At 42.1% G+C, this 25,868-nt stretch overlaps 1 protein-coding gene across 1 annotated transcript; it reads right to left on the bottom strand.

Moving 5' to 3' along the window:
- Nucleotides 1–5,858: 5,858 nt before the first annotated feature.
- On the bottom strand, nucleotides 5,859–19,156 carry mmp16b (matrix metallopeptidase 16b (membrane-inserted)). The gene is made up of 11 exons (XM_062405195.1): nucleotides 18,770–19,156; nucleotides 17,003–17,151; nucleotides 16,694–16,708; nucleotides 16,337–16,453; nucleotides 14,841–15,145; nucleotides 11,093–11,254; nucleotides 10,403–10,620; nucleotides 10,172–10,310; nucleotides 8,993–9,143; nucleotides 7,055–7,170; nucleotides 5,859–6,652 (listed from the first exon to the last, which is right to left on the bottom strand). The coding sequence occupies exons 1-11, from the start codon at nucleotides 18,896–18,898 to the stop codon at nucleotides 6,291–6,293; spliced, it is 1,863 nt and encodes a 620-aa protein (XP_062261179.1). The 5' UTR covers nucleotides 18,899–19,156; the 3' UTR covers nucleotides 5,859–6,290.
- Between the last annotated feature and the right edge of the window lie 6,712 nt (nucleotides 19,157–25,868).

The raw sequence follows: 25,868 nt of genomic DNA, 5'->3' as shown, positions 1-25,868 counted from the left end.
TATTTGCTGATATATGTTTGTTCAGAAAGGACTCAACAGTCACAGAATATGAAAGTATAATAAGTGATAACAATAGGTTGAAGTGAAATCTCCTGTCTTTTGTAATAAGTGGCTTTTATATCAAAAGCTCAGATCACCAATATATGGGAACTGCAGTGATGAAAGAAGACAAGTTGGAAAGAGGAGATGCAAACATCTCATTAAAGTTGAATTATTACAAATTACAAGAACAAAGAAAGACAGAAAAAAGGAAAATATCTGAAAACCAAACTATTTTTTATATCACAATATCTTCTCGTTTTGTTTCCTTGTTCGTTTCAGCTATTTTACTTTTTTAGATTTTGGGTGAACCTGCCCTTTAACAGGCGTTTGCTCCTCTTCTATTGAATCTATCACCTCGAACTCAACAAAAGAACAAATTAGTCATCTGACTCGCACATGACCATGAAGAATTACCTGCTTACATGCTCATCCTTTCTTTACCATGTGGTCCCTGTGACCAACAGGCATCATCGGTATCTGCTTACAGATACAGACAGACGTGCACATGATGGTACAGAATAACAGAATGTACATGTTAGAAATATCTTGTGATCTGGAGCAGTCAGTGTGACTACTGCTTCTTCAGTGGAAAAGACGAACAACTAAACCCCAAAAATGTCAATGTTGTGTAGTGAAGTTAGGGACTGTACCCACAGACTGACACATATAGGGATGGTGGTTTCGAATTTAAATCAAAAAGCATATCAAGAATAAAGTATATTTATGTAAAGTATACATATATATTATGTAATTTTATGTTTGCTCCACTGTCACACTACTCAGCCTCCCTGGGAGTGTGAAATCTAATGGCGTCAGGATGAGAGACGCTGAACATGCAGCAAGGCCTGTCATGCAATATATTAACTCATGAGCTCAGTAAAAAGCAACTGAGATCATAGGTTTCTTATCAAAGTGGGATTTCTGCTATGAGGTTTGACTGAACAGGGGAGGTGTTGTTGAGACAGACACAGACTTTTTGGACTTATTTATAGGAGAAATTAATCCTACCTGAATTTAAACACACATCATTTAGAAAAAGGAAAATTCATTCATTTAGACTGCTAATTATGACGCTTAAAAAATTACATTAATGGACTCAAATCATATGTGATATGCGTTAATATAAACCATATTGATATTATATATCATTTTATACAATAATACTGTCTTTTGTCTACATATTCTTACACTCATAGTATATTATATTATCTATTGTATAGTCAAATACTTATATTTATACCCGTACTATATATCATATATTATATCATACTCTTTGTATATTCTTTGTATATATAAGTCTTTATACACATATCTATACATGTGTACATGTTATTATTATTATTATTATATTTACTATTATTATTATATATACTGTTGCTGCCATTATTACTTTATACTGCTATTATATTGGTATAATTACTATCATATATAAATATATATTATGTTTTATTATATACTATATATACTGTACTATTTTTTTATTTACTGTCTAACAATAACATTACCATCATATCATCAGTACTATTGCCATCATCTGCCACTGCACCTTATCTACCTATTTATCTTCTGTTTCTGTTTTTTTTTTTGTTTTCTTTTTTTATTCTTTCTACCTCAATATTTTTTACTTTATTCTATTGTATTGTATTTTATTGTATTCAAATGTACCAGCTGCTATGACGACTTAATTTCCCTTCAGGGATGAATAAAGTAATCTATCTATCTATCTAAACATGAAGGGAAGACTATTTACACCTGATCTTCTCAGTTATTTCCTCATCTAAAAGTCCTCTCCTTCCGTAGCACTTCCACATATTTACCATGACCTGCAGGACTGACCTAGTACATGAAGATGCATCACATGTCTCCACTTCCTCCCCATTGTTCAAAAAGGAATCTGAAGACAGAGGTGTGCATTGTTTCAGGCTCAGTCATATGGGACAAAAGGATTTATCTCTAGTTTCCTGATATGAACATGTAACATTTCTTGTCTTTCTAACAACAACATATTGACCTTGAAGGTTTATTGTGTAAAATGTAGGTAAAAGGGATTTATTGGCAGAAATTGAACATAAAAGAATCCTAGTGATGTTTTCACGAGTATGTTTCATCTAAATTGTACAAAGATTAGTTTTCTTTACCTTCAAATTTACTGTTTATATTTAAATACTTCATGCCGCCATGTTTTTTTTACAGTAGCCCAAACTGGACAAACCTATCACCTTTTGAGTTTATATTTCATGTTTGGAAGGGGGGGGGGGAGGTGAGGGGTTTTCAGCTGCAACATGCAACTTCACCACTAGATGTCACTAAATTCTACACACTGAACCTTACATTTTGAGGGTCTTTGGTATTGTGACCCTGCTCGAGGAAATGTCCCTTGCCTCATGTGTTGGTCTTTAACCTTCACGCTGAACTTTCCCATGACAGCGTTGTTCTTTGCTCTCTCTCATGCAAACCAAGTGAAGAGTGTTTTCAGGGAACATGTGCGTGAGAACACGATACAGGACACTTTCATTATGCACTTGTTTTATTTACAACACACAGCATTTTCTTTATCCATGGATCATGATGGATTAAAAACAAAACTCTCCCAAGCAGACAGTATGACACTCTGTGTTTTATGTACATCTCCTGTTCACTTCTCAGACACGGCGCCTCGCAGTGCACGCGCCACGTGTTTGTGTATAGGATCTCAACTGCAAAATCACTCCTCATTCTTCTGCACCTCTGCCTCTCATGGTGTATCGACCGCGGTCTAATCAGCCCCATCTACTTCCTTTAACGACACTCCAGATTAGCCCTAATGCTTAGCAGCATGAATCAAGGCAAACACAGAAAGCACTGAAGAGTTTGGAGATGGACGGAGGACAGGGGGGTCGGGGGTCAGAGCATTGAGACGTCACACTTACACTTAAGTCCACATTTAAAACGCCGGAAGTGGATTTAAGTATCAAAAGGACCAATGTAAATATGATCTACCTCTCAGAGATGGAAATAAACATTCACACCAGATGAACTGTTTGTTGAGGCGGTAACAGAAGGAGGAGGATTACTCTGTCGCAGTCAGGGGAAAGAAATCTTTGCATTTTAAACCAAACTTTATTGACGGCTTCTTGAGATCTGAAGTGCCGAGCATGGACGAATAAATACAGCAATAAACACAGTACAGACTCGCCTCGCTGGCCGACTCTAACTCACCCTCGATGGAGCCATGAGACCCCGGGAACATAAACACACAAACCTACATAAGACGTCACACATGACACTGAGCCAAAGGTTTTGTGTGCCCACCTTAGAGTACAGCGCTCATGGGTCCGACTGATATGCACAGTATCTCAGCACATTCCTTTTTAAATGTTCACTTCCCTTTGAGAATCCCTTGAAGATCGAACAGACTGGAAGCTAGTTATGTGTCATGGTTGGTAAAAGATGACAGGATGGGATCTGTCAGAGCATCCAGCAGGAACGCTGTCACTTTATTTAACCACAGGGAGAAAGACTGAATAGTACAATAACGTCCCAATGATCCGTCAGTGTGACATCTTCCTTAAACAATGACATGCATTGCCTTTTTTTTTTTTACTTTTGAGCTTTCTTCACCTAATAAATGATGATGAGAGAAAAACAACATCGAAGGCTTCAAACCAATGATTCTGGCTTGGTCCCTTTTTTTTGATACAGTTAACTTTTAAAAACTATAACCGATATGTTATATGGTGGCATCGCCTTAAAGCATACCCATGTAACTTGTATTTATTTTACCTTAGAATAGCTGCTTCAAAATGAAGTCCCACCCCCGCTCACCAATAGGATACTTGAGTGGGCTGGTATGATCTATTGTGACTGATAGTCGCAGATTAAATTGCAAGAATCCGACCCTGACATTTTAAGAATATAGCCGAACTTTGGATCCCTTAAAAACACTTAGAATTCATCAAAAACCAGCAGTTATCTCCAATATTTATGAAGGATTATTTTTAAATATCAAGAACTCTAAACAGAGTTTGGTGTGTTTGTATCAGTGGCAGCTCCTCCTCATTCAGTTGGGTTCAGTTCATTGAGCTGGACTTCGCACTTTGTTTTTTCTCTAAATGAAAACCACTTACTCACTCCCAACACAAGTTATCACCACATATGGCTGTAGAGGGCGCTGTTGCTCAGTAAATAGTCACTCAGCGTTGCTTTAATCACAATGGAAGCTTGCGTCAGATGTCCTGCAGCTGATGTCCGGGGACCATTTTCAAGTAAAAGAGAAACGAAAAAAAAAACATGGAGCACCGATATAAAACAAATCATGTGATGAACTCTCACAGACACGTTATCTGATCTCGTTAAATGTACCGTAGGCAACCAAAGGCAACAACCACACAATAGGTTTCATGGCGATCCAGGCTGTGCGCTGCGTTTATCATAGATTACATGGGGAGGAAAAACAGTTTCTGCTCAGTTCAGCTCCATCTCACCTCAGATACAAAATCTACCATGTTGTCTTTCATTCTTACCTGATAAATTGCTATGTTAACATATACTCTATGTATGATATATATGCGTAACGTCATATAACATGATATATATGTGTGAAATCAATAAAAGGTTTAGCTAGGTTTGTCTGTAAATATCAGCAATGTTAGAGTATCTATAGATATTTATTAGTAATTCATTAATGTAAGGTAAGTGTAGTTTTAGTATGGTGGTTATTTGCAATTACAGTGCATAAAATACCCTTGTCCAATTATTGATCATGCCACCAAAACCAGTTTTAAGTTTTTCTTTACACCCAGAATTCCTTTTCTTTATTAATACTGATTAATTCATCTTATTGTACAGACTTTTCTCTTTTTTCTTTTTTTTAACAATAATTATTTTGACTTTATAGAGTTATTTTTTCAAACTTGGTGAAAAGATGGAACAACTGAGCAAAAGCACTGGCTGCTGTTAACTAGATATGCAGAGAGGATTTTCTTCTATTATTTTAAAACAGGAAAAACATGAGCACACATCGTTTTTTTGTTTCTCTCTCTCCGTTTCCTTTCCTCCTCTTCCTCCCTTTGTCCTGTTCGGTGTGAAGAATCATGTAAACCTACAGAACCTTTTGCAGGGAAATGGAAAACCAAACAAACTGTGGATCAGTGACGCTGCTTAAGATGCACGGACTGAAACCCGTTTGGAGTATTAGCGCCCAAACGTGGCCGGAAAACAAGGGAAGCAGGATGTTGGCTGTTCAATAACTGACACCAGAGTACAGTACATATATAATGTGGGTAATTAATCTCCCTTTCTAACCTTCGCCGTCTCTCACCCAGTATTTAACACAGCTCTCGAAAGCAATGGAGCCATCGTGGATCAAAGTGTCCCTAACCACTGGTGGTGAAGTTGCATTGCGGGCACTGGTTGTATTCCTGCTGCGTCGCTCGGCCTCCCGCCACCAGAGAAACGGAGAGAGAGAAGGGGAGTTTTAAGCAATCTGTGATTAAGGCAGTCTCATTAATATTGCAGAGAGGTTTTTGGCCCCTGTTTTGGAGACAGACCGCCACAACAGTCTTGAGTTCCCAGCTCTTACTAACGGCTGCTTCCCATCCCCACAGATTACAGAGCAGACGGGCGGACATGAATAGAAATGGCGAAGAAAGAAAAACCAGAGCATGATGCCACAACGTTGGTTCCGTGGAGGAAAAAATATCCCATCGAAAAAAACAACATCGAATCAGTAATCCTCTTTTGAAGAAAAGGTCATATTTGGTTTGTGTATCAGTCCTTCACACAATAAATAATCTTTTTACCGGGACCCTAGATGAAAAAAAATAAACGAAAAAAAGCACAGCTCAGGGCGATTTAATTAAGAAATGGTAAAGTAGAAGCCTATATCTAATTTGTCCACTGAAGTCGGTGCCAGGGGCTTTTTAAGCGACGTGCAGAAACGAGGATAGACAAAGGTCCCACTTACAGGAGCTTAACTCTGTCTCACTTAATTGAGTTCATTCCAAGATACAGAAAGAAGCAGATACATACATATTAGCTGGACATGGGACATGTGGCTCCCTCATTGGTTCAGCTGAGTTCTGCTGAGCATTTTGCCTCCTTGCAGCCTGCACGTTTTTTCCGTACAAGCAATTTTTTAAATCTGCCAACATGGCAATCCTCACGCACTGCACCCTTTACAGTGCCTCCAATTATAGTACTTAGGGCTTTGAGCAATAGCTAGGCCTTTATCAGAGCTTCACATCCCTCCCTATGCAACAGTCAGATCCTCAGACCCACTCCTGCATGGAGCGCTTGCAGTACAGTATGTGCCGCTGCGTGCTCTTCCTCCTGAACTGGAAAACGGTGTAGAGGAGGACCATCATGCACAGCGCCAAGACGCAGGGGATGGCGATGGCCACTGCTTTCTCCGTGCCCCCCACGCTGTCCAGTTTGATGACGACGTCCACGTCGCCGCTGTCGTAGTGGCGCTCCTCCGCCGCCGGGGGGCTCCAGTCCCAGTCGGGCTCTGCGGGGAGGCCGTCGCAGCCCATGAAGTCCCTCAGGATGGACCTTGGGTAGGTGGGCTCCACGCGAAGCATCTGGTTGTTGAACTTCCAATACTCCTTCCCCTTGTAAAAGTAAGTGTAGCCTGGAGAGAGGGTTTATGGGACATTATGCACATCTCTCAAACAAAGACAGGAAGTGTTTGTTGATGTTTGCAGTTGTAACAACCTTGGATGACTGATATGAACAAAGATTTAATCTGGAAAACCAGAGAAATCAACCAAGCAACTAAAAAATAGCAATAGTCAAATTCCTACATCTTCGCTCAAAAATGTCAGATGTTATCTTCCAACTAGTTACTACTGAAGTTATTTTGGGGTACACTATCTACATATATTTTTACATGCCAAACACAACCTCTGAACTATAACTATTTGGTCGAAGAGCTTTATTAAAGATTGATCTTTTAATAAGTCACAAAATGATATTTAAAGTCATCTCCAGTCTCACTGACAGGTTTTTAAATGAGTCCAGTAAGCGTATATACCGTTGGCTTTGTCGACAAAAGCCCCCTGTGGAGAGTCAGGGATGCCCTTCCAGATGGTGATGGGTTTGGGATAACCTAGGTCCATGGTCCTCATATCCTCATTGTACCTCCAGTATCTACAATAGGAGAGACAGGGACAATGCAGCTGTCAACACACAGGTTTACAGGTTTAACAACCCTATCAGACAGTTAATGAGAGTTAAACATTGGTGCACTCAAAAAAAGAGCCTGGCCGATGTGGAGTTTTGAGGGGACAATGCCCAGTACCCACACCAGTACTAGGGAGTAAAAATATTCTGATAACGATAAAAAAATAATGGCAACGATTACTATCTTTTTTTTATCAAACCTTTATAAGAAATATGAATTTATGCTTTTTACAATATTTGTAATATAAATGTGATGCAGTAGGAAATGAGTATCAAAGCTGTATATATTCATATTATAGGAGGCCAAAATGTCACACTTCATCTCACACACTTACAATCTTTGCATAAAACGTCATTTCTTTATGTTAGACATAAATTCCCTTATTCCACAGAGAGAATTCATCGTGTCCCGTTGGTCGTGATGTGCAGCAGCAGGTTGAGGGATGACAGTATCATGACCTGGCATTTTGTCAGCTTCACCCACAGGGTCCACTGACCTCTCTGGATATGATTTATCATGACAGCTGAACAAACACGTGAGTCACACTGGCACTCCGTCAAACTTCAGGACTCAAAGATAAACAACAGATTCTCTGATGGGGCTGTGTTGGAACGACTTCGCTTCCAACTGCAGGTGAATGACTGCAGCCATGAATAATTCAACACATTCACATGCATTGATACAAACACTTGACAGAATAGGACTTAAAACTCTGAAGTAACATTATCTTCATTACCACTGATGGTCCAACACTTGACTTGAATGCTAATAAGCGGAATTCATCTGTTGTCAAAGGAGAAGTATGATGCTTTTTCAGTTTTGTGACCATACTACACACAAAGACACACATACACACACACACACACACACACACACACACACACGGAGGTGGTCTATGTCAGGATTGGACAGTGTAAAAAAAAGTTCCTCCAAGGCTAAGTAGCAGCCTGGCATAAAGTTCTTATAATACATCTATGGACACTTCCTGCATGCTCTTGAAGTGTGTGGCCAATCACAACCGGGGGGGCCAGCCAGCCAATCAGAGTAGACTTGGCTTCATCGCCGGGGGCCTTAAAGAGACAGTAGCTAAAACCAAGCCTTTGAGACAGAGGCTGAAAAAAGGAGCAGCAGCAGTGGATATTGAAATATCATGCAAGTCTTGATGCTACATATTAGCATAATGCTACCTAGCGGCTTTTCCGGAACGCCTCCTTAAAAAGCTAGGTAACACGAGAGCGGAGGCCAATCAGAAGGCACTTGGGAGGAGCCTTCAATGGACAGGAGCTACAACCAAGTGTTGAGAAGAGGAGCTGCAGCGACGGAGAGTGAGGAAGTGATGTTTTTTCAGAACACTGGAGCATGTAAAGTAATAATCCAAATTAAAATGAGGAGCCTGAATATTAATTTAATATGTCTCCTTTAAAAAGGTAATCATTGGTTTCAAAGCAACTTGTTTACGGATCTGCGAGGATGCCAAATTATCCATACCCGAAATTAAAGACGCACACACGTCTAATTATTTTGCATTTCATGGGTAACAGCCCAAGAATTACAAAATTGTCCAACAAACAAACATTGCATCAGTAAACAGGGAAAGAAGTGGAAGGCAACGACAAATATATAATATTATCATATCTACAAAACCAGAATAGCAGTGAAATGTCATTTTCTAACCCACATTCAGTTTACTGTGATAAACAAAAGACTTGAATGCGGCTCAAAATGCTGATTACAGTTCTGGCCCAGTGCTTCACTTCATGACAGCACTAATAATCATTCCTCACAGACCTGTCTCCTTTGAAGAAGTAGGTTTTGGCGACATCCTCCCACCAGACAGCTGTCTCGATGCTCTGAGTGGGCATGCCGCTCCCGAACAGCGAGATGTCCTGAGGGTACGAAGGCTGGAGGGTTGTGTCCTTGAAGACCCAGAAACGGTTTCCTAAAATACACACAGGCAGCGTCAGGAGGCTCTGGGACAAAGACATTATCATAAAGATGACCTCAAAAATGTCTTCTTTTTTATTTTATGCACTGGCGGCTCCCAGCTCAGTCCAACCTTCTGTGTGGTTTTTTTACCGTTTGCATTCACATGATTTCAAAGGTCAGATGAATCACAGTGTTTACAAAATACCTTTGCAGCAGGAAATCTATGCCGCGTTATAGATAATACAATAAACTGCCGGATGATGCTCTGAAGGCATCTCCGCCGAGACTTGTTGTTTTTCATTGAAGCTATTGTTGCTTTTAATTCAGTTTGATCACAAGTGCCCGAGGCAGAGTGAGGAGAGCTGCTGTGGTGGTGTCCTCCCAGTAAGTAGCTAGACACACACACACACACACACATGCACATGCACATGCACATGCACGCGCACATGCACGCACAACACACAGAAAAGTCCCCCTGAGTGAATAAATAAAGCAGGAGGCACTCTGATCCCACTGGGGGACAGATGTCATGTTAATCTGCCTGATGGACGGATGTCTGTACCAGACGTGTACCCGCTCTGTTATCGTAGGGAAGGAAAAAACAACCTCACAGTCACACAGCCTTTATATCGCTTTGTGACTAAATATTAATATACGATTAAAGCGGTCACACTTTCTAAGTCATTAATATTGGAGATACACAATAAAGGATATATAATTTTGTCATTTGACAGTTAGTATACTGTGTCATGAAGGATAAGGGGTGAAAGGATAATTGGCACAAAGTACTTCCTCAATTTTATTTGTAAATTTAATCTGGAAGATGTTCATATTCAGTGTTTTATTCCTAAATGCATTGTGAGTCGCTTAAATGTGTTTAATGCATTTCACTCCACAGCCGCATTTACTGGTTAAAGACTTGTTTGTACTTGTTCTTTGTGCATTGCTGTGTGTCTTGCCTCTGACTATCGAGCAGGATGCTGTAAAACCATAAGCTAGTTAAAAAATCAACATGCAAATAATCTATCTTCTATTAATTACCTTTAAAAAATACGAATTTCCCTTCACTATTTTCATAGACGGCATCAATTTTGGGAGGCAGGCCTTTCCAGAAGGAGTTGATCTGCATGGGGTAACCAGGGACCACCGAGTTATCTCGAACTCTCCAGAACCATTGGTCCTAATCAAAAAATTATAAGGAATCATCATCATCATTATCATCATAATCAGCTGCATCCTCATCCTCGTCTTATTCTGATGATCTCCTCTTACCTTGAACACAAAAAGCTCCTGTCGCAGGATGGCCAGGGTGTTGAAGCCTCCATCGCAGATGTTGGGTTTGGAGTTGGGGTTGGAGGGCTTGGACCCTTGTGGGGGGCGGTGGGGTCTGGTGTGGCGGTCATGCTTGCGGGGGTCCAAGGGAGGGTGGAAGCGAGGCGGCGGGACTGTGGGGGGGGGCCTGGTAGGCTGCGGTGCTCTGTCTGGTGGACCTAAAGAGATAAACATGATTCAACCTTTCATTAACTTTGCTGTGTCACATACCGTTGAGATATTAAACCAGTTTAAATAATGAATACTGTATTTATTTTATTCGCTCGCTGTGCTTTTATTTTAATTAATGGGTGAAGTATTAGTATTGGTGTTTGCATTGGGATAATAAACTTGAAACTTGGGCTCGAAACTTATTTATCACAGATGACTCTTCTGAGCTCTGTTAGCTGACTCATCGTGTTTGGAGAACGAGAATTGGCTGGCCTATTTAACAGATGACAAACGCTTCTTCAATTCTGCCTCATATCACTGACGCAGCAGCATTTGTAATTGTGATTAAGTTGCTTCAAAGCTTCGGAATATTGGAGCAAGATAATACAGACTTGCTTCCTGCAGTAAAGACTTACTTCCACATAATGTCTGGTGTACAGACTAAAGACAGATAGTATGAAGTATAAAGTGGACAGTTACCGTAGATCTTCTGGATGCCCTGCAGGTCATCTTGAGGTAGTTTGAAGTTCTCTGTGTCCATGTACTGGTAGAAAGGAGCCATGATCGCCGTGGGGTCGTTGGAGTGCTCCAGACCGAGGGCGTGGCCCAGCTCGTGAACCGCAACCAAGAACAGGTCGTTACCTGGAGAGGGGAAGAGAACAAACATTAAGATGATTAAGATTAAGATTAAGATGGATTTATTAGTCCCAAACACATGCACCGACATGCAAAGGCACACTCATGCGGGTAGGGACATTTAATCTCTGCCTTTGACCCATCTGGTGCAGGACACACAGAGCAGAGAGCGACCATGTACGGCGCTCGGGGAGCAGATGTTGGGGGAGTAAGGTGCCTTGCTCAGGGGCACTAGACAGGGTAGGGAGACTCTTGGATTTTTGGACAGATCAATCCAGGTTCGTCTTTTGTTGTCTCTCCGTGGAGTCGAACCAGACACGAACCAGAGACGAAGGACAAGACTATATGTGTGATGGAAACAGACGCCTGAATCTTACAATAAGGTTCAGAGAATTGCACATTTCTACAAGAACTCTGCATCTTTTGATTATTTTACAACTTTTTTTTTTACATTTTCCTGTGGTGCCTCATACTCCATTGAGCTCATGGCTTAATGTGCTGCAGGAATCAGAGCAAGACATGGTAATATAAAACACATGTGGGAGCATATGTAGGAAATCCACCTTCTCCCAGGTCTCAAGTGATCACTTGATTAGGCTATGATCCAAATAAATCAGCAACGCCATCTTTTCAAAGTAAAACCATTAGATATGCTGTTGTCATATAACTGGTTGATTAATCAACAAACAAATAAACCATTTCTTGCAGCTCTCTGGTCAGGAGATAATCTGCATTGAGCTGATATTGTGCACTGTAGTAAAAGTAAAGATTAATGAAGGTATTGCCCGAGCGTGAGTAATTTTCTCTCTTTTGCCTTATAAGAGAAGATAAGCCACACGAGCTGCAGCTCACAGAGATCAGAGGGACAGACCCTCACGTTGCCGCCCATGGCAAACAAACACACGATCATATGACCACATACATACCAAACAGGTATAGATGTTAACCCAGCACAAGCACACACGCACACACACACAGTTGGTATAGCTCATCTCACACACAAATGAAAAAGAGAAAATGTCATGGGCGGTGTCTGTGGTCAGCTCTCCGCTCACAGTGTCAGCCTGATTTAGAGAGAAGTACAGCATTTACATACAGCTTCTGACTGAAGCTGTCCTGAGGAGATTGTTGCCCTTTAAAACATGATATCCACTCTCGCCAGCGGTGCAGCGCCGACCAACCACTGACCATCAGCCAGCAGCCCGGAAAGGTTGCACCTCCCCCTCCCCCATGTTTCTGACACGACCAGCATCTTTCACCTCGCCCAAAATGTCCAGTAAGGACTCCCAGGGGAGAGGCCGGAGCTGCCATTAACACACATGTCAACATGCAATATTTACAGTTGCACTGCTGTGAAAGTCCATTAAAGGTTGCAATGGCACATAGACAGAGGCTGGGGCTCTTCAGAATCTGCCCCAGCTCTCCCTTGGATGAGCATGGGACACTGTGCAAGGAATTTAACTTGTGAGACAAATGACACAGGAGTGTGAGGAGAGAGGAGAGAGGAAGGGGAGCTGATGGGTGGTCAGCATGGTTACCCATAGCAAATAATCATGGGAGAATAGAATGTAAGTGTATGGCGCACACACACACACACACACACACACACACTGTACAATCTGAAATAAGATGCTCTGTTCTATAGATTCTACACTATGGCTACGCATCTTATGGCTTATTTCTTCAAAACTTAAAAAAAAACTGATCTGACAATGATTTTCCCGTGAGCTACATGAAACATAACATAACATACGGCAGGATTGTATATATGTAATATATCCATACAACATAATACAATATAACAGTTGTGGCCCAACGTAACACAACCAACATAATATCACTATGCATATAATTCATAATAATCTAATCCGACATAACCTACTCTACCTTAATATACGTGGATTTGATACATGCATCTTAACACCACATAATTAAATGACATTATACAATACAAAACTCACGACATAACAGGATCCATAATAAGCTAACCCCTTATTCAACATATGACAGCAATGATAACATAAATCAGCACAAGCCCTTATATAATAACATTAAATAACATTACACAACAGTAAACAACATAACACAACATAACACAACATTGCACAACATAAAGTAACACAGCATAACATAACACAATTAAACAATATAGCATAACACAAAACACAATATAACATAACAGAAAAACACCACGATATAACATAGTATAAGACAAGATAGGGTGAATTCTGTTAATCTGGGACATCTACACTTCAGTCTGTTTATTTCTGTTCAATCTAAATCTAGTCAACAGGACTTTTACTATAGGTCAGTATGGATATCATGTGACTGACATCACATGACCTCTCGGGGGTAATGTCACTGGGATTGACCGACAAGGTCACTGACAGGATTCTGACCAGATTAATGTTACAGGATACAAATCCGTCATAAAGGAGACAATATTTTTTTCAGGCATGTCTCAGTTGTCCCACTTTGTCAAATATGATTGATAATGTGGGACAGCCTGCTTTGGGTAATCTGGGTCGGACATTTAAATTCTCCAACTGGGGGAAATATGCATTTTGGGACTTCCTAAGGTAAAAACTAAAAAGAAACCTTTGATAGAATGTTTTAAATGAATTTGACAGCTTCTGTGTTTAGGCTATATGAATAATTCAAATTTTCATTGAGTCTTTTTTTTTAAATTCCTTTTAAAAACGGGTAATATTGAGCTTGAAGTGCATAAACCATGTCTCATCTGGGAAGGGTATTTCTATTCTTTCTTCTGGTGTGTATAGAAAACAGCTTAAGGATTAATCAAAGGTACAACATGTTGATCAAATGTGTAAAACAGTTATCGCATTAAGACACAAAATCTAAATCGCAAAAAAAAGAAGACACCAGACCATAATAACACATATAACAGAAAAAAGCATAATACGACATAACACAACATTTAAAGGAAACAACAAAACATTCCTTGTCACTGTATCTTCTCTGTTGAATGACTGGTGTTTATCATGTTTATCATTATTCATGCGGGCCTCTTCTGAAGCGCAGCACTGAGCTTCATCAAATTCACTGAAAACAGAATGGCCACAATCATGTGCCAGCAACCGGTGTCTTAAAATAGCAGGGCTTTCTATCCTGTCCTCTGAAGAGCTTATACACAGAGAGAGGAAAAAACATTGAAATCCTGACAGATGGGGTGATGCGTCTTTCCAGAGCATCAAAGACATCTCTGCATTTTTTAGTTTTTTGCTGAATCCCGCTCCTACACTGCACCGTGACACCCTCCTCGTCCCTTTGCCCTGCCTGCCCGGCCATCTGTTTGTTTTTATTACATGGTTAGCCTCAGTCCATATCTTGGTTTCTCGCTGACAGATCTGTTTTTCTGTTTCTCTGATGCTTTCCGCACTCTTTCCAAACCCCGGGCTGTCTGACTTCACTGTCAACATTCAGCATTTAATTATTTTTCTTCTTCCTTCTCTTTTCACTTCTCTTTATCTCCTCCTTTACATCTGTGGTTTCCGTCCCTGTTTCCTCGCTCTTTGTCACTTACTTTACACCACCACCATGTTCAACCACTGCACCCATTTCATCCACTTACCATCATGGTTGGGGTTCCCCAGGGTCCAGGGCTCGTCTGAGTCAAAGTGTGTGTCCCCTCCGATGCCTGGGCCGGGGAAATAGGCGTGTGCGAGGAATCCCCCCTCCCCGTCGAAGGGCGAGCTGTCCCCGTGAAAACCCGAAGCGAAGATGATGGTGATGTCCACGTCACGCCTGCCAGCCTCCAGGGCACTGTACGGAACGGCCTCGAAGCGTAAGGGAGTCACACCCTGCCACACGTCAAACGCCCGGCGTATGGCATCATGAGTCTCCCGGGCGCCCACCTTTGGCGTGACATTTTTTATGCTGCAGAAAGAAAAAACAGGTAAAAACACTCAAAAATAAAAGAAATGCCTTGCAAGCTGTAGTTTACAGAATGTCCTGTAAATGGTGCAGAACGTTCAAGTGACGAGGAAGTAAAATACACACTGCGTCCACCGTGCACTTAGAGATCCCATTCATTTCAAGTGAACGTTTTCTAAAATGAGGAGAACAAGTTGCACTTGACACAACTATTTCAAGCCCGGCAGCTTCCGCTGAACTTTCTAACACGGCAGTCGTTATCAGTCGCTGGCAGGCAGAGAGGAATGGGAAATCTTCTCCCCCCCCCTCTGCACTCATTGCCATGAATAAAGTGCAGTCGGCAGCAGCCCCGGCTCAGCACTGATTGACATTCCATTAGGAAAGGTGGCTCGTCAATTCAAATTCAGGGAGGAAGGAAGGATTTGAATAAATTGACACTGTTATCGGCTGCTTCTGCTGTAACCTGTCAATTGGCAGCTGTGCCACAGACCCGTTTATCGGTTCTCCTCAGAACCCATTAAAAGCCGCAGCTTAATCAGGCGAGATAAGACCCGAGTTTGAGTATTGCTGCTGAGATTACGGACAATTTACACTCAGGATTTTCAAGCAATTTCATATTAGTTTGGAGAAAAGCCTTCAATCTGCACGCTGCTCAGCTGAAATTGTTTGTTTTGTTCTATGAAAAAAAGAAGAATGAATTCAAGGGGCTTGAGAAAAACGTTTTTTTTCTTCATTTTGCCAGCGAGCTATTAATACACCAGAGAATAAATATAGTCTCACAGCACACATCGGCGGAGTTATGTGTTAATCTATGTGTTTCTGGATGTGTGACTTTATTTGTGTGTGTGTGTGTGTGTGTGTGTGTGTGTGTGTGTGTGTGCCCCCACATATGTGACGTATCTGTGCAGTCTCTATGACAACACACGGCATGTGATCCCAGGTGTTCAAAGAGGAGAGAGAGGGATACGAGAGAGAGGGGGGGATAGAGAGAGAGAGAGAGGGATACGAGAGTGAGGGGGGATAGAGAGAGAGAGAGAGGGGGACAGAGAGAGAGAGAGAGGGGGGGAGAGAGAGAGGGGGGGGAGAGAGAGAGAGGGGGTGACAGAGACAGAGAGAGAGAGAGAGAGAGAGAGAGAGAGAGAGAGAGAGAGAGAGATCTAAACCCAACAATAAGCACAGCCATTGTCTCCTCACCTGTAGGTGATGTGTGTTCGCTGCCACTTCTGTCCGGTCAGTGCATATCGCCGCGACCTCGACCTCGAAGCACTTTTGAATTTGTCCGGAACTCCACAGCGAGGCTTATGCATCCAACTTAGGGAAGAAGGGAAGAGAGGAGAAGAGAACTGATGTTTGCTGAGAAGGAGTCGGAGGGTGAACATCATCACGAGACAACAAACAGCACTGAAGGGAGACTGAGGAGTTCTCCTCCTGACGGGTACCAGACAATCACAGGGGTCAACTACCAGGTAGCATCTCATTCATTCCACATCAGATCGTCACAAAAACACTCACAACACACGCACAGTACAGAGGCCAAACACGAATCCTCACCTCAGCGTGATATCACTGCATCACCATGGAAAATGAGAAGAAGGAGAAGTGTTAGAAGCCTTCACTCGAGGTTGTTTCAGGCGAGGTGATGGGGGGTGAAATGAACATCTCTGTTTCTGCTCGTCACTAATTCACTGAAATATTGATGGATATTGCTTCTGCATTTTAGATGAACGAGTGGAGCATTTGCATTAATGTAACATCAGCAGCCTGGTGGAAGTGCATGTGCATCTCGGCTTGTGTTTTGTATATGCACGACCATGGCATGTGTGTGTGTGTGTGTGTGTGTGTGTGTGTGTGTGTACTTACTCCTTGGTTTTCTCATCCAGTGTCCCTGTGACATTGAGACCATAGACACGCTGCATGGCAGCGATGGCTGAGTGCAAGGTTTGTGCCGAGCGCAGGACAGACATTCCCGGTTCTGTGCGGGAAAGGTAGCCATACCTCTGTAGCCATCCCTAGTGGAGGGGAGAAGGAAAAGGATTAGGGCCTTTATACTCTGGCTATTTTAAGATTTAAAAGGATATAAAAGAAAATCTTCTCCTTCTTATTATTAGCTCCAGATATGATCTTGAATCTCCATCATTTTGTGTTTTAATAAGCTTTGGTCCCACATGTAACCATTTTAGCTAATTCTAATAACCGTGCTTAGTGCTGGGTGGCAAACACACACCACCAATCTTCCTCCTCCACAGGGGTACCTTGCTCAAGGGCACCACAACCATGTCTGTGTAATAAGGAGGAAGTATTGTTTGTTACTTTGCATCCCTTCTCCAATAAGTGGTGAATCCAGGGTGGCTGGTGAGATTCCAGCCACAAACCTGGTTCTTTAACCTCTAGTCCTCTGCCAATCCCAGAATGAAAATCAATATGAGTATTTGGCAATGCATAATTCATTCTGCAGCTCACAAGAGGCTGTGAGGTGTCAAACCATCGCTACAATACTTTTTCATTATAACAAGAACCGAGAGAGAGATTCTCTTTGTAGAAATTGCATGGTGAATAATCTGTTGTTTGCCAGAACCATCTCTCCTGCAGCGCTCCAGGTTTAAATTAGATTTGCATTTGAATCCCTCAGAGTGACCTTAGTCAGAGTTTGTGTCTTGCGGCTGCCGGTCAGTGGACATGCGCAGGTCTCGGGGCCCTGCCTCCTCGTGCCCTCCAAAGCCAGAGTGCAGCCCGGTGCCAGGGGGTGAGCCGGGGCACTCGAATCCTGATGCTGAGGGGCCACAAGGTGCCAACGCTTCCACACAGCTGTGCACATGCCAAGCAGCTGCCTCCTCATCCCACTGCTATGAGAGATGCTCCGGCTATAACCTGACTAGCTGTCCCCTCTGTCCATCCCTCCCCCCTACTGCCTCTTCCTCTCTTTCTGATGAGCTAAACGCCTTGTTTACTCCATCCCTTTTCTCCTCTCTATCGTGTGGGTGTGCGTTTCCTGTTTGTTTGTTCAAGCACAGAGGTAGATTTCTGCGAGCCTGAAAATGAAATAATGATGCATATGTGTGTGTGTGTGTGTGTGTGTGTATGTGTGTTTGGGATTGTCGGCCTCAGCATTTAATTTCGTCAAACTGGTGGGAGGGGAGTGGATTCAACTAATAAGGTGCACAAAAACAGAAAATCCTATTATGCAACTTGTCTGTGTCAATGCTTAATCTCCTCCAACACTAGGATGCTGCCACAGCATGTCAGACTTGATGCTTGCCTGTCACTAAACTGTGTCAAGCCACGGCTGCACAATGTTGTATTAAACACACTGAGGGTCTGTTTTATCCCAAACGTGCAGCCGGATCTCAGCTCAGCTCTTGCACCGCATTGTAATAACCCCAGATGAGCATCCTTCTGTTCCATCGCACCCTACATATGAGGAATGTTCCGTTATATGCTCGGTGAGCTCGTCCTGTGTCTCCATGTTGTGCTTTAGGGCGATTGTGCCCATGGATTAGACGTGGACAGGCCGTGTATGTGTGTATGTGTGTGTGTGTGTTTTTCTCGGTCGGGCAGATGATGTGCAGGAGATGGAGCACGGTCATTTGTGATGGAGCATGGGAGGGAAGGGAAGGCCATTTATCTTACCTCAACGCTGAAGTGGTGATCCTCCTCTCCGGACACGGCGCACGAAATCCAAAGCGAGGAAAGCAAGCAGAATGCTGCCGCGTAAAAGCAATCCGATGGTTTTCTTTTACTGGAGGATACTAAGGTCATAATGACCCGTTTTTCCCGAGTGTTTATGAGGAGAAGCCGCCCGTCTGCTCGTGGCTCTTGTGTCAAACGAAAACCATCGGGCGAGCTGTCAAGGCAGATTCCGACGGAATAAAAAAGAAAAGCACCGCGCGTTCTGTTTTTCGTGCCAAAGAAATAAATCCCGACGGCGGCGAGAAATGTTCCGATGTCAAGCAGAGATAACGCGGCACGTTAGACGCGCGGGCCTCGCCATCCTTATTTACATCAGGGTCTACATCCATCCAGCGGCATCAATGGCCATGTACAGTACCCAGTCTGCGCAACGTAGAGGCTCCCTCCCGACTCCACGCCTGCGCTTTGATTCCCTCTCACAGCGCAGCATCCTGAGCGCCGCCGTGCACCGTGCACGAGAGATGGAGCAGCGTCGTCTTCCAGAGCTGCTGCCTGTGCACGTTTGACTTTTACTCTGCCAAGCCCGCGGCTCTGTGGAAATGTGAAGCCGCACATGCACGGTCAGATAGAATGACCTGAAATTCCGAGAATAGTAAACAAAGGCCTGATGGATCCCGGATAATGGCCGAATCCAGCCTGCAGTCATGTGCTGATGAAGATATGAGATAATAAATGAGGAAAAAAATGATGACGTGTATTAACTAAATATATTGTGCACATTAATCACTCAGGTATACATAGGGATGTGGGCCACCTCAGGCAGTGATGCTGCACTTCTTGCCTTTTTATGGCCCACTTGTAAAACAACAAATGTGGCCTTAATGTGGCAAACATGCAGTGCTCTATCTAGGTGTAGCCCCATGGTGGATATGGCCCAAATAGCACAAAACAAGTCTGGGCCACCTTTGGCACCTTTGGCTTACCTGTAACCCAGTTCCGGCAAACAAAGGCCCCAGTACCATCATTCTGTTCTGTATGTGATGGGCGGATTACTGTGTATTGATGTGGACCAAATCTGGACCCAAACAATTCTGTTACTGCACAATCACTTATATCATGATGTGGCATTGTCGATGTTTGTGTCTCCTGATCTTTTGGTTTTAATTTAATTTAATTAGTGATCTGTTTATTTATATATATGTGAAGGTGTCCTTGGACATGTAGAGAGGTGCCAAATAAAATGAATAATTCTTATAATTAAATAAGAAAGGGATTCATCTAATCATGTTCATGTTATCCTATAATGTTTCTGTGGCAAACACAATCATTTGGAGCTCTCTCTCGTCTCCTTATAGTCCCAGATTCAGGCTGTTAACAACAACATGCCTGGAGGAATCTTAGCCACAAGATGACGCTGTTTCACTGAGGAGAAATGGCCGCCAGCTATTTGCTCGCAACCCTCTGAGGACACAGCAGATCCACCCCACATGAACTAATGAGTTGAGGAATTGATCCGAGGTGGATTTAGTGTGACAGGCAGAAAGGGGCATATGGACACACCTCCTCTTTTAATGTTCACATACGGTCGTGGATTCAGGGCAGAGAGGTTTGGGTGAATTGTCCTCCGACGTGTGTCTTCAGGGTGCAGCATGGGTGAAAAGCATCAGCAATAGATGGTATAGATAAGCGATAAATAACAAAGGAAAATTCTCCATCCATCCTTCCATTTTTAAACCATTTATCTGTGCACTGTGAGGAGGCGTGAAGGAAACTCTGTGAGGAGCAGCCTCGGTGAGATTTGTCTTGTCCAGTGTGTCCTGGGTCCATCCTGTGGTTCTCTGTCAGTGGACAAGCAGCCATCTCTGATGTCTCCTCCGGGGGGCAGTGACTCATGACTCTGAAGGTTAAATCCAAGGCCCCCTGCAGAGAATTCTACATTTGACCTGATTACATCCATGATTTCATTCAATCAGCCGCTTGTAGGAGAGACATCTGGAATAAATGTCATCGGCTGAACCGACAGATTAGTGGTTTTGTAGTATCTCCTTCTCATCACTGATTTGAATGAGAGCGGGGCTCCCCCTTTTAAAGGGAGAGAACAATGGCTCAAGCTTTGGGAATGCAGACCTTCGACCGGGCTGTAGCACAGTCATCTCCAAACCACCAGAGGGGAACACTATAGTAATCGAAAAACCCAAATAAATCATTGTCCACAGAGCAAATAGCGACACCTACTGGACCGACAAAGCAGAATCAATAATATTTCTTTAAAAACCCAGAAACACCAGTCAAGGACAAGCAATAGTTAAGAGTAAAAAGAGAAATCTTAAACTGGATTTGAGGATTCTAGCAGTGAGGTGACAGTGATTTTATTACATTTGTTTCAAATGTTCACTCCTCCATTGATGTTTTCTATTATTAGTTTATTTTGGCTCTTATAAAGAACTCCCTCCTCTTGATGTGTGAAACATAATTGAACAAAATTGTTGTTGACTGAACGCCAGCAACCTTATACCTTTGAAATGTGAACACACAGAACCTTCACGCGATCACCCACATTACTCATCACTGTGAACAAGGTGTTTTTATGTTTTGAAACAGGATGTGACTGGTTGAGAAGTTGAGACAGGGATTCCTATTCAAACAGGTTCATTCATTTACTTCGAGGTGTTTACTGTGTAACTCATCGGGGCTTCCATGGAGACAACATGCTCCGGCAAGTGAACGTGGATCCGAGCCAAAAACCAAAGGCCTCATCGGGAAACGGCAAAAACAGAGAAGTGTGAGACACATGCACAGATTTAATCGCTCTACCCAGGGAAGAGAAAAAAAAGTGTGCATGTGAAGAATTACAAAACAACAAGCAGCTCCTGCGTTCAAATATTTGCCGTTATTATTTCGGTTGAGCTTTAGGAAATGTTCCCTTCGCGGGGCAGATGGTGAGATACAATGTAATCTCAGTGGCTTCTCTAATTAAACCTAATTAATTGGTACTTGACAGTTTGTTCTGAATGCCTGAGGCTTTTCAACTATACCGCTGAAAACAGGATTTACAAAGCTATTAATAAAGCTCTCATGGATTCATTCACATCTGATCTAGGTCTGATATTATATGCCAGCGACATGGCGGCTCGGAGAGCCTGAAATAGTGAAGAGATTCACAGGGAGCAGTGGTAGAACAGAACTGAAGATAAATATATGGATTTTTCAAATGTCTTTGCTTTTGGTTTGATTTCATTTAGTTCATCTAGAGAATTAAGAAGTAAATTCATGATATTCGCAATACTACATTAGTTTATTGTTCCACTGTAATTATAAAACACTCGTCTGAATTAGCAAATGATCAGAGTTTTTCAGCTTTACATATATTTCATACTGCAATACTAAAAAATTTTGAAGGATTATTTTTCTATTGCAATGAAAAGACATAATGTTCAAAAACACTTCACCTACTATAGTAGTTTCAGCGAGAGAAGCTTTAGCCATTCTCTTATATCACGGCTTTTTGATATCTTGATTTTGAGTCATCGATGTTTAAGTTTTAGAATTAATCTTTCATTATTATTATAGTGTTTATATTGTTTTTAATATATATATATATATATACATATACATATAATAGAAATAACTCTTATTTATATTTTAATATTTTTTCATATTTTTATTACATTTTCCAGTGACTAATCAATTCATGTCAGTGTTTCAGCTCCACTAAACACCTTCACTGGTGCTGTTTTTGTCAAATTCATTCTCGGGGAAAAACCCGACTGGTGTGATGTCTGTCCGGGTGCGAGCAGCAGATGCTGTGCCTTCCAGTCACCGGTTATCCAATATGATCCCACACCGTTTCCTCTCTGCTCTATAGACGCTCCATATGCAGTGCATGACGGGGAGATAATAATGACAGGGGGTGGGGGTGGGGGTGGGGGCTGGTGCGTGCCGGTGTTGCTCGGTCCATCTGGGCTCTGTCATGCAGATCAGACTCCAGCCCTTCAGGATAACAACTCATCTCCCCTCACGTTCACACAACCTTTACGCCTCACTGAACCACCTAATAAGACTCCTTGTGCCTCCACTGGCTCATCAAGCGGCCTTAGAAGTTCTGTCTAATATAGCTTGAATTTACTTGACAGAATGTATACGTCTCACAAATATGCAGCATATATGGCAACATACTAATTGGGTTCATAATTATTAGAGGCAACTGTGGCTCAGGACGTAGAGCAGGTCGTCGTTTGGACAAAAGGTCGGTGGTTCGATCCCAGTCTCCTCCATTCCGTGTGTTGAAAGTAATAAGTGTGCATTACATAAATACAGACCATTTACCATCATCTCTGAAGATGAAATGGGTGCTGTATGTATTTAACTGCCAGCCAGCAGCTGTCCTCCCTCCTCTCTCTGCTTCTATCTTTTCTTTTTCTCATCCTCTCTCTTTTGAAATTCCCAGTGGCTTATTCTGTGCTTGTTTAGCGTTTGGGCTTGGCTGACAGACAGCAGCGGTGTGAGGCTCCCTCTGCTAAACGCTCAGAGTCTCGGGGACGGCCACGGGCGGAGTTATGAAACCCTGAGTCAACCGGGACGTGTCTCTGTTTCACTGTGGAACATTTCATAACGCAGACGTTGGCCAGTGGTGTAGAAATCGGTCGACTGGTGAAGAGTCAGAGCGACTTCTTTCTGTTCTTTCGCTTCTTTCTATAATGAGCCTCCATGTGGTTCAGAGTGTGGTAAACTTAGGTTTCAACACATTTAAAACCAGCCCCTGAGTGGAATACAAACACATGACCCTGAGGTGAAGCTGAAATCTACTTTCCACTGAAATTGAATCTGCGTCATTTGACCACTCTTGATTCTCTTCATGGGAACTGGACGATTTGAAAGCGGGGAACCTTGCGGTGGAAATAACGTTCTTACTTAATGGAGCTGCATCACTTAACCCCCTGATATGCTGTAAGGGATAGTTCACCCAAAAATAAAAAATCCCCTCGTTATACCTTGGCTGCAGCGCTGTTTACCCCTGAAACTCCAAAAGTATTTTGTGTACTCACACACTTCACCCACCACCTCCATCGGCGTAGCAGTGAGTAGATAATGAGGGAATTTTCCTTTTTGGGTGAACTATCCCTTTAAACAACAGAGGGCCCAGTTTCCCAGTGACAGTTGCATCACATCCACAGCGCACTGGAACCATCTTGCCGATGTGCTTTCTCATGTGAAATGTTAGCCCCACATTAGGCAATTTCTCCTCAAAGCGAACGCTCATAATTTGGCCCTCACACAATATCCCCTTCCTCCGACAGAACAACCGAAGACGATTTGCTGAGCCATTAAGCCGCGGTAATGAAATAAACACCAGTGTGAAAAATGATTTCTATCACTCCTGTCCCCACAGAGTCTGATCTGTGCACAACAACAAACACATTTAAGCAGCTTGACATCCAATTAGACTCGGCTGAGATCGGAGGGACACTCTGTCAACAGTCTAGACGTATTGTCCATTCAACCCCTGTGTGACACTGATACCAGGGTTGTCTTCCATATGCCCCCCGCATCAGCAGCTAACCAACAGAGATGTCACCATGTTGTCTCTGCTTTTACTGGGACGGATTCAATGAAACCTTTAAAATGTTGTTTCAGCGTCTACGAGAGTTCTCATCATTCGCCTCAAGCTCCCGGGACACTTACATCAGATTGAGGGTAAAAGAAAGATAATGCTCAAGATTACTAGGATTGATCAAACTTTATCTCAGATCATTTTTGTGGGGATTTCACACAAATTCTTCAGGTTGTGGCCAAAGTGACAACTCATCACCGAGCAGAAATGTCCTTATTAATAACAATAGAATTTACTTTGTTCAATTTAAGTTGGTCAGGGGCTCTGGGGTTCTGGGATTGTGCCAATCACTTATTTGAGTGGCTCACTGGGAGAGCTAAATGGAATGAAGCCATTAAGTTTAATAATGTAGCCGAAACTATTTGTTAAAGTCAAAAGGAGAAACATCTGTTAAACCGATTTGATCAAACTTTCTGATTACAGGAAAAGTGTTTTCTTAATCACAAAAATCTGCCTAAAGAATCCAGTCAGGATCCAGTAAGTCAGCAACCTACTTAGAAATAAATCAGTAGTAGAAGTAAACAAAGGAAGTTTAACACATTAGAATCTGCCTCAGATTTATAAAATGATTTTCATTCTCTGCCTTTAAAGAGAGTAAAGGAGTAAGAATACGAATTATTAGCGTGACTTAAATCGTGATAATAATCTACTGCATATTGACTGAAATGAAATGTGTTTATATCGTGCGATTGTTTTGGTGATTAGGTGTTTCTGCTTTTTTTCCACTTCTCTTCCTGTACCTGATTTGTGTCACACAATATCACGCTACTCAGGATGAAACACTATTTAACTTAGTTCTGCATTTCTCTGCCAAACTGACAGCGGCTGGTTGTGGGACCTTTCAAAACTTGACTGTATTAATGGAAATGATATGTTTCGTTGGTGTGTGACACATTAGAGAATATACAGTATAAGAGGACACACAACATTAACTGTAATAAAATTTCGAAAAATTACTGTTAAGTGACAGGAATTTTAATTGCAAAAAAGTGGCTGTGTGTGTGTAGCAAATAAAAGCCTAATATTAAATTCTTAATATAAAGTTAATGGTGCCTGCTCGGCTCATTGAGTCCTCAATACAAACTTTGTTAATTATAACTGTTCCCTGAAAACATACATTTCCATACAAAAGTTTTTATTGTACTTTTCCTCCTTTGTTTCTATTGAGCTTCATTATTATTATTATTATTAGTAGTAGTAGTAGTAGTAGTAGTAGTAGTTGTAGTAGTAGTAGTAGTGGTGCTAGTAGTAATAGTAGTGGCAGTAGTAGTGGTAATATGTAGTTAATTGTCAAATTTAATACAAAGTTTCTCCTTTGTTGATATTGAGCTGCAAAATAATGATAATAACTCTTATTGATGTATTTTTATTGGTATTATGAATTGTATTATTATTAATACCTTGACTATGATGTTTGTTTCTCCCTCTACCTGTGAGGCGCATCTGTCCTCCCTCCTGCTGACGTCAGAGCAGCAGCAGTGGCAGCCG

The sequence above is a fragment of the Platichthys flesus genome, chromosome 14 (genome assembly GCF_949316205.1).
Source record: "Platichthys flesus chromosome 14, fPlaFle2.1, whole genome shotgun sequence".
NCBI lineage: Eukaryota > Metazoa > Chordata > Actinopteri > Pleuronectiformes > Pleuronectidae > Platichthys > Platichthys flesus.
Note: the sequence above shows the minus strand (reverse complement) of the source record. Positions and strands in the feature narration are given on the sequence as shown.

Excerpts from the sequence above, each read along its gene's own strand:
- mmp16b (XM_062405195.1), bottom strand. The coding sequence starts at position 18,898 with ATGACCTTAGTATCCTCCAGTAAAAGAAAACCATCGGATTGCTTTTAC. Across the intron at positions 9,144-10,171 it reads GAAATTCGTATTTTTTAAAG|GAAACCGTTTCTGGGTCTTC; the intron begins GTAATTAATAGA and ends TGTGTATTTTAG. Across the intron at positions 7,171-8,992 it reads TACTTCTTCAAAGGAGACAG|ATACTGGAGGTACAATGAGG; the intron begins GTCTGTGAGGAA and ends CTCCTATTGTAG.